At 35.0% G+C, this 10337-nt stretch overlaps 1 protein-coding gene across 1 annotated transcript in view; it reads left to right on the forward strand.

The window, feature by feature from the left end:
• Positions 1-2397: 2397 nt before the first annotated feature.
• LOC110028868 (187-kDa microtubule-associated protein AIR9) overlaps positions 2398-10337 on the forward strand; it is a gene marked incomplete at its 5' end in the record, with an annotated part of 130671 nt that continues 122731 nt past the window's right edge. The window contains 2 exon segments of the mRNA XM_020730893.1: positions 2398-3005; positions 3205-3276. Coding sequence (XP_020586552.1) covers positions 2398-3005; positions 3205-3276 — 680 coding nt within the window.

Below are 10337 nucleotides of genomic sequence, written 5' to 3' on the forward strand. Positions count from 1 at the left end.
TAAGCTATCCTTGAATGAAATACGTTAAAATTAATCAACATAATTCTTCAATGAAAAGAAAGTGTTGGCTTTTATTAATTAAACATAATTCTTCAAAAGGCATAAAAATTAAAATAAATTAAAATAAATTAATCAGTTTTAACTTCTTGATATTAAATTAAGAGTGAAATTATGATAATTAAAATTAAATTATTTTAATTATTGAAATAATTTATAAATTTTCAAATGCAAATATGAAAATAAATTATAAATAAATCACAGTAAATTCATTTGAAATCCAAATAATATAAAATTTTTATTTGGTTGTTTGATTCACATTCAAAACTTTCTAGTAAATTTCTATGATTTTTTGAAATAAGTTAAGTTCATAGTAAATAAAGTAATCACTAAATTCTAAAAGAATTAAAATAAGCAAAGTTAATCTAAATTTTATTGAGAGGCCTCTTTGATGGTCTTCGACTTCAGAAAAATGTTTCATGAATTTTGAGTATATTTTGACATTAATTTTAACATTTTATTTAAAAAATAATTAATAAATAACAATTAAGCAAATATTATGTAAAAAATCTCCAAAACTCAATGAATTATTTTAAGTGAGGGCTTTCATCTCAAAAAATAGTGTTATCAAATTTTGCAATCACATAACTCTAAAACAAAAGTAAAAGACAATCAAATTCATAAATAACAAACTTTAAAATCAAAATAAATCTAAAATTTCTAAAATTCACACTTCTTTACTTGTATGAGTGTTGTGAAATGAGTTGTTATCTCTTTGTATGTGAATTTCACTTTTCATAATACTAAGGTGTTCTATAATGATAAGTTTATCCTTTTAAGTAAACTTGTTTCTTTAGAATATCCTTTCGAACTCTAAGAATAACATGAATAATAAATATTAAGAATTTTAAAAAATGTTAAAGCACTATTTTTTTGGACCAAAACCATTCCTTCGACAACTTTGAACTCAAGATCAAAGTAAAAATTAATCTTTAAAGATTAGAATAGTCACACACATATTAGATGTGATTGCTAAGGCAACAACCCTAGATCTATATGAGGTCAATTATGATTGATTGCTATTTATGTCTTGTGATGTGATGTTTGCCAATGGATGACAGAGTGATTATTTGCTTATTAGACTAGATATTTTGGCTACTTTTTAATAGCTCTAATACTTATTTTTTATGAGGTCATTTTCAGCGAGTCAAGCACTAAAATAAATTATAGCTAATAATTTTTCTTGTAAGTGCTTGTTAGTTCATGTTTATGCCCACCACCTATCATATTAGGTGGTCAAGCACTCACAGGCGAACAATTATATGTACATACTAATTTATATTTTATAATTCTATTATGTTTTTTTAGAATTTTTAATATAATTTAGAATTAAAATTAAGATTAGGTCTTGTGAAATTTAGATGAGTGAAGATAGACCACATAACTCTATAATGCCTCGTGAAGATGAAGATGAATTTAAGGATGCAAAACGAGAAGACTAAGACTGGGTTTTATGAGTACAATGCTCAATTATACATTTTTTCTTTCTGAAAATGGAGGAGGAATAAAAAAAAACCTTTGGTGCCCGACTTCTGCTTACCGTTACGTTATCATAACCGCTATTTTTTTACCGTTGGACTTGAAGAGCATGGCGGCCTGATGTCGAGTGTAGACTGCCTGCGAGCCCGTCATGTTGCCACTGGGTTTAAATGGTTATTCTATTCGCTCATCTTTCATTAATTGATGTCCCCATGTGAGAAGAGTAAGCTCACCTTTCCTTGCGCCATGCTACCGACACGAAGTCGGGCAGGAGTGTTTGTAAAGTTATGGCCTTTTTTCCGTGGTTCGATGGCCTCGCTCAACCTAAAGCGAGTTTTTTAAAGCTGCATTAGAAATATATTATTTTTTGATTTCTGTTTACAGCTTTTTCACTTTTCCCTTCTGCATTCATGTCCCGTCGTCGTTTCTCAGGTGCGGAAGGTGAGATTTCCATCTGCTGCATGCTTCCGAGCTTTGCTTTTGGTTTATTTTGTTTGTGTTGTGTGAACTGTGGAATAGGATTTGCTTTGCTGGTTGCATTTTGCGAAGATCCATGTCTGAATTCGTGCATTTTTGAACCTTTCTGGTTTTTTTTTTTATAGTTTTGCTGCGAGTTATAGCCGCATTTTGGAAGTTATTCAGGAATCTCCTTTTCTTTGATTTCGTCCTGACTCTGATTTCTTGTGACTTTCCATTGTTCACTTTTTGCTAATTCATGCTGTAGTTCTTTAGATCTAGGGTGATAAACGGAGTTTGCGGTGAAATGTGGTCTGTTTGATCCAGTTCCTGCGTCCTTGTTTTAACATTGGGTAAGATCTTCTGGGTGCGGGCTGCCATTCTGTAAACAGCACGGAATTGAGTGTTCCAGTCGAATTAAGTCTAGTCTTATGAAGCCAACTTTGAGTTCCAGCGCTGCTTCATTACCGAGGAGAAACAGCACGGGTGGCATTTCTGAGAAGCAGGCCGTCACTGGTTCAAAACTTTCTTCAAAGAATGGGAAAAATGAATCTCCTTCAATGTTGAACTCAACGAAGAAAAGTAGCGCTGAAAGTAGAAGGTCATCTCTCCCCCCGGTCAGCTCAAAGGTTTCAACACCGGAAGCAACTCTGAATGGAAAAAAGGCTTCTTTAAGCTCGCGGTTACCTTCAAAGTTTAATAATGGCGCAGCATATTCTATGCAAAGGTCATCAGTTAAAGCATTAGAGCCATTGTCTTCATTGAGGAGTGTTTCTTCACCTTCTCTGGAAAGCTCTAATGGCCATAGTAAGTCTAGGAAAACAACTTTGGTTGTTTCCTCTCCTTCAGCAAGATCACCTCCTGTTACAAGCAGCCTGAAGTTGGGGTCCCTTTCAGCATCTGTGGATAGGAATTCTTCACTACCTGGCAAGAAAAAAACTCAAACTGTTGAAAGTGGTGATTCTCGTTTCATGATGCTCCCTCAAGTGGATGCTAAAGCAAAGGATGACCTGGTGAGTATCATACTTTGTGAGTTACTGTTACTTTTTTATGTGCCATTTTGTTTAAATTGTATTTGGATTTTATTTTTGTTTTAAGTTTATGTCTTCTGAATGAATACTGATGCTTCAGTGCAATATTTATATATGCTGCAAACTTACTTCAAGTTCTGTTCAAGATGAAGAGATTTCTGATTGATACTTTTTGCTTCAGCGACTGGATCTACGAGGGCATGGAATTCGTAGTCTTGATGCAGCTGGGTTGAATCTATCACCAACCTTGGAGGTATTTTACTATTTAAGGTTTCTTAGTTATGTGAAGGTTAGTAATCTTACATTGACATAAAGGAGGATGGAATGCTTTCCAACAATGTTTGGGATGCCATAATGAATTGCATAAATTAAAAGGAAATTACTTTAGGTTGTTGATATGACAGCTGCGATTATTTTTATCTTTAGATTATTTTCTTATAATACTGTTTTTGTAACAATAGACAACTTTAACTTACATATCAACATTGAAGAATTTCATTTTTAGTTTTTTTTTTGTTTATGGACACATAATACTGTGAAATAGCGTATACTAGAAAAAACCTAGTGTCCTGGAAGAAAAGATTCATGACACTGTTATTTGATAGCGTTGAAATTGTAGGTGCTGTTTGCTATGCTTAAAATTTATCTATGATAATTGTTTACTCTTGAACTGATAAGTAGCATCCGGATTGTTGATAAAGTTGTTTAATTAATAAAAAAATTTGATTTGTGAGCTATAATACACCATTTTGAACTAATTAAAAGTTCATGAAAGATAGATGTTATAAGTGAGATAAACTTTGAAATAACATGTTTGGTAGTTATTTTTTTTTTTTGTAAAACATATATATTCCTATATATAAGTAAGAAAAGAGAATAATACATGAAAAATATAAAAAGATAAGTTTTTAAATAATGAGAAAATAGATTTATAAATATTTCATATTCTTAATCTGTGTTAGCAAATATTATTTTTTAAATATGATAATCCTCCTCCACAAACACAAGGTGGCATATAAAATGTCAACTTGAGTTTGGAAACAATAGTAACCGCATATGAAGCTATAGAAGATTTTGTTATCCCAAGCTTGCGAGTGTCAGAAGAGGTGCTTGGTTGATTTGTTTCAGAGAATAGTTTGAATTGGATGCAATGAGACTGCAATGAGATTTGTGTAGAAATTGAGAATAAGAATAATATTTTTTTATTATTTTTTGATGAAGCACTGCATTAATAAATAAAGAGGAAATGAGAGAATATCTCTCTTCAATTAAGGAACAAAAACTGAAAAAATAGCTAATTAGGGAATCAGTAAAAGAATACCAATTTCCCCATATTATAGGAAACATATCAAACTAATTCTTCAACAAATAATTCCTAGAAATTAGGTTAAAAATCACTAATTTCTACACTCTCCTCCAAGCTGGATTGTAGATAATCCTAGCTTGGAATTAAGATCTTGAAATGCCTTTTTGGGCGTGGCCTTAGTTGTGATGATGCAATATATTGGCTGGTTGGAATGTACTAGAGTGATCTCATGTCTGCCTTTATCCTTTTCTTGTTGATGAAGTGTTTATCGATTTCAATGTGCTTTGTTCTATCATGAGGCATTATATTCTTTGTTATGTTGATTGCCATAGAACATCTTCATCTAACGGCTGGGAATTTCCTCAAGTGGGCCAGAACGTTGTAATCCAAGTGTTTATCGATTTCAATGTGCTTTGTTCTATCATGAGGCATTATATTCTTTGTTATGTTGATTGCCATAGAACATCTTCATCTAACATGTAATTGAAATTCTTATCTCACAATGCACTCATTTTAGCAAAATTCCTTCACAGATACTGAGTAGAAGTGCTTTGAATTTGCTTTTGCATTGCTTTGAGACAATAATTGCTTCTTGCACTGTGAAGTGATTAAATTTCCATTGGCATATGTGCAATAGCCTAAAGTCCATTCTCTGTCTATTGTAGAATTGACCCAATTTGCATTAGTAAATATCTCAATCTAATTTTTCTACCTCGTTCGTAGAAGAATCCTTGACCCGTTGTCATCTTTAAGTATGCCAAAATCATATCAACAACCTCCATGTGCTCTTATGATTTATTGTTCATGAATTGACTTACCACACTCACAACAATGCTAATGTTAGGCCTAGTATGTAATAAATGAGGAGTTCTTCTACTGGTCTTTAGTATCTCTCTTTGTCAACTAGTGCACTATCATTGTTATTTCCAAGTTTCTAGCTAGAATCCATAGGAGTGCACCTAGGGATCTAAACGAGTCGAGTCAAGCTCGAGCCACTCTTAGCTTTAGCTTTAACTTGAGCTTGAGCTTGATTAATTAATTGGATTCAAGCTCGAGCCACCCTCTTATTATGCTTGGGGTTGATTAAACTGGAACCACCCTCATGCTGAGCTTGACCTTGATTAATTAATCAAGCTCAAGCTTAACTCTAAAAGGTCAAGTTGGCTCATGAGCTAATTTGTTTAGTATGAAAGAGAGAATAATATATTAATTTAAACTAGTTTTGTAATGAAATGACAAATAAAATGAACGTTTAAGAGATGATTAATAAGAAATAGCTTGATATAAACTGTAAAATATTATTTAAGTATATTTAAGTATATTTTTATTAAGTATTTTTTAAATGAGACAACTCACGAGCTAACGAGTTGAGTTGGGGCTGGTTTGAGCTTGGCTTGCTAGCTCATCAAGCTTAGCTCATGTGTCACATATCGAGTTGAGCTCAAGACGGCTCATGAGCCAACTTAGCTCACTTAAACCCTAATATCACTTGTTATGCATCTTAGCATCCCTATTTCCTTCTATTGATCCAGCACATACCTTCACTTTGAAATTAAAGTTTCTCTTTGACACTATTCTAGGGTTCGTAGAAGGTGCTTAAGCATCATGCTTGGTATAGAGATGTTGTAAAATGGCAAGATGAAGGGATTATGTGAAATCATTGGAGTTTGGAAGGAGGTTGAAGCAGTTTGACGACTGTTTGACTTGAAACTAATCGAACGAACAACGAAACAGTGATGTATGGACGATTGGGAGGATCCCCCGCATGTTTTTTTTATGCTATAGATTCACCATTTCAAAAAAAAAAGGGCTACAACTCTCCAAATAGGAGAAAACAGGAATAAACGGTCTCCAAATAACATAGATGAAAAGCAACTATCCCAAAAGAAGGTTCCAAGCGATATACATCATCAAGCATAAATTAATCATCATTAGAAGTTAAAATATATTAAATAAGGGCCCACTTGGTCGACTAAGAGTGGTAGGCTAAAAAAATCCCATCTCTGGAGTCTCACGGAAGGACCTCAATTATGATCCCAATCTTTATTCGTCGTACGTGGGATCTTGCGGGTAGCTCCCGCATCACTCTTCTTGGCTTGAAGAGGCATCACCTTCTTCTAGAGTAGCATTCAAATTCTTGTAATAAAACGACAAGTTAGCGACATTAAATGTAATAGAGATATTTTACTCTCTAGCTAGATCAATCTTGTAAGTATAATCATTCTTCATGTTAGTGATTTTAAATGAACTATCAGCTTTAGGTTATGATGTTTCGATGAGCATGTGTGAAATCTCTTTCTTTAATTTGATTCAAACAAAATTACCTTCTTTAAAGACCCGAACCATTGTCTTTCAAAGGACTTCACATACCCCTAGGGACACAGAATGAAACTTGACTTCAGCATTGTACTGTTTTTTACTTTTTCACATGACAAGGTTTTCCCACATGAAGGAACAATAATTGTAATAAAGCGAGGAGAGAGAACAACAAATCTGATCCTGGTGTGCCTTTTAAGTATTAGAGGATCCGATGGACAGTAGTGAGATGGTGCTCGTAGGGATCATGTATAAACTGATTGATAATGCTAATGGCGTGAAAAATGTCTTGGCTCGTATGGGCTAGGTAAATGAGTTTCCCCACTAGTCATCAGTACCGTGTCTTGTTCATCAGAACGACATTGGGAATATCTCCTGATTTCTCATTGGGATCCATCGAAATAGCTATCGATTTGCAGAGTAGTTTTGTCTCAGCTAGTAAATCTTTCACATATATGCGCTGTGAAAGGCTAATGCCCCGAGAGAACCGAGCTACTTCCATACCTAGGAAATACCGGAGAGAACCCAAGCCCATCTCAAAAGATGCGGCCAGGATAGCTTTGATAGATTTTAAGGCCGACAAATCATTACCTTTGAGTATAATGTTGTCGACATAGATGATAAGGATGGCTATACGGTTATGGTTGAGTGGCAGAAGAACATCGTGTGATCAGATTGGGCCTACGAGAAATCATTACCCACAAGAACTTAGGTGTCGAATCGGGTTTGGGGGATTGTTTCAATCCAGAAATAGACTTCCATAGTCGGCGCACTTGTCCAAGGGAAGAGATTGAGTCAAAGCCCGGTGAGAGAGACATATACACCTTCTCTGCGAGATTGTTGTTAAGGAAAACATTCTTGACATTCAGTTGGAGTAAGGGCCAATCTTGATTCATAACAAGGAATAACATAAACTGAATGATATTTTGTTTAGCAACCAGAGCAAATGTCTCTTCATAGCCAGTTCCATAGGTTTGTGAATAGCGTTTAGCGACCAACCGCGCCTTGTTGTGTTCAAAGGATCCATGAGATTTAAATTTGGTGCTGAAAATCCACCTACAACCTACTGCTTTCTTTACTCAAGGAAGATCGACAACATCCCACGCATGGTTGCGTCATAGGGCATTTATCTTATCCATGATTGTAGACGGGTCAGCTATTGCCGTCTTAATAGTGAATTTGAGATAACGACCCATCAATGAAGTGGTAAATGTTTTGTAGGTTGAAAATAAACTATGAAATGAGATATATTTTGCCAAGGGATAAAAAGTGCATGCCTGCTTGCGTACCTCAATGGGGAAATTCAACTCCTCGGTCAAAGTAGGAGTGATCCTTGTAAGTTTAGAGAGCATCGTTCCAAGGATGTCGGCCGGAGCGGATTCCGAGACCTTTAGCGGTGGAGAGGGCTCGAGTGTAGGGGCATTGGAATGAGTCTTAACCATGGGTTTGTTATTCTGAGCATAGACATGTAGAGTGGATGAAGGTGATGTTGGTCTGGTACTGAGGGTTTCTTGGACACCAAGGCAGTAGGAGTTGGTAAAATATCCAACAGAATTAGGAAAGGAACAATGTCTAGAAATTCTAGTTCCACCTCCTTGAGGCAATGTTAGGGAAGCAAGGGACATGTTCAAAAAAAGAGACATCGACACTCACATAAGCATCTATAGCCTATTTAGGTGGCTGAATAGCTGAGAAACTCACATTTAATCGAGCGGGGATCAAGTTTACTCCGAGTCAGTGTAGTGTTTTGAACAAGGGCCATGCACCCAAATATTTTGGGATCTAAAGTGGTGAAAAACCAATTGGTAAGAAAACATGACATCAAGAGGATAGCGGGGTTTGAAATTTGTGAATTTTTTTGGGAATTCTGATAATGAGATAGGTGGCGATAAGGACGGTGTCTATCCAAATCATTTAGGGACATTAGTTTGAAACATAATGAAATGAATCAATTTGAGAAAGTGTCGGTTTTTCCACTTGGCTATCCCATTTTGTTTAGGGGTTATCCTTACAGGAGCTATGATGGAGGATGCCCTTACTCAGAATTCTCTTAAAATATAGTTAAAGTACTCCTGACCATTGCTTGTCCGAAGGACTTGAATGAAGGTTTGGAATTGGGTCAAAATGAAGGAATAAAAGATTTTGAAGGTGGCTGTAGCTTTATATGTCCTTTAATAAATAGATGATACACCTAAAAATGTACTATTTTTTATGATTTATTTTATAATGATATTGCACTTTAAAGGTATGTTTTCTTATTTTTTTGGTTGTAGGTACATCAAATTGAAGAATTTGGAGTGATTGGAGCAAAATGAATAAAAATGAATTAAAACGGAGCAAATTGGAGCAAATCGGGTCGAACCGGGGCACACCGGAGCTATGGGGACCTAATCTGGACACTTAAGTGCTCGTGCCCGACGCTTAAGCTCCCAAATATGGCACTTAGGCGCCACTAGACAGAGAGGGGGGCGCTTAAGCGCCCAAAAACGACGCTTAGGCGCCAAAGACGGTTTTCAACATATGTTCTAGAATATACATCGAATTTGGACGATTTTTGAAGCGTTGCTTCGTGCATCTCTTGGGGAATTGGTTGGAAATGATAAAATGGACTTTCTAGAAAAATTTGGGGCGGTTATATGGAGTTTTGGAGAGGGACAAGTTTCGAAGAGACACTTCAGGCACTATTTGAAAGATTCAATGAATATTGGACAATTTTGAAGAGACACTTAAGAGGGCACTATTTGAAAGATTGAATGAATATTGGACAATTTTGAAGAGACACTTAAGAATCTCTTGGGAAATTATAAAAAAATGCTTGAAAATGTTTTTAAAATGACTCTTGAACTCTTGAATTAATAAGAAGAGGAGAAGAAGGCTTGGGCGTGAGCCCCAAGTGGGGCTACAAAGTGAGAGGAGAGAAAAAGAGTGTGAGAAGTTCTTCTTTTCTTTTCACTTTGTTTTTGGAGAGGATTGTAAGGAGATTGCTTTTGCTATAAAAGGAGAGTTTGATTTACATCAGAGATAAATATTTTTATTATATTTTGATTTGAATTTAGTACTTTGTTTGTATGCTTTCAAAGTCTTGTTCAATGAAAAGTTATTGTTGTTTCTCCATGTGTAGTGAGTAGTTTTCTTTACTCTTCTCTCTTATAATGAATTAGTATGCATGCGTAGGATATAGAATTGTGTAGAGTGAGAATATATTGTGATGATTTTACTTTGTTTTTCATTTACATGTAAACTTGATCAACTTGCATGTTAAAATCTGTTGTGAGAACATGTAAGATTCGGGATGGTATTCTCAATAAACTGTGGTAGAATCACATGAGATTGTATGGATGAGAATGTGGTCCATATAGTTGAGTGCAAATAAATAGGAAAATAATCTTTAATGGGTGTAGAATTAGAGGACTTTCGGGTGACAGACTAAAGCCCTCTAATTTGGTCTATTGTTTTAGGTTTTGATGCGAGATATTAGTCTCTAGGTGAAGGGATAAGAGGGAACTCTAGAATGGAGATAGTATCTTCCCTGCCTAGCCCGTCTTCAGAAATATTCAAACTTTAGATTAACCAATTTTCTTTATAGCATCTCTAGTAAGAGTAAAAAATATAATTGCTTCTATTTGTCATAATCTCTCTCACTACTTGTTTTACTATTACACATGTCACTAATTTCATTGTATGGGAAAGAG

Source organism: Phalaenopsis equestris, unplaced genomic scaffold (genome assembly GCF_001263595.1).
Source record: "Phalaenopsis equestris unplaced genomic scaffold, ASM126359v1 Scaffold000535, whole genome shotgun sequence".
Classification (NCBI taxonomy): domain Eukaryota; kingdom Viridiplantae; phylum Streptophyta; class Magnoliopsida; order Asparagales; family Orchidaceae; genus Phalaenopsis; species Phalaenopsis equestris.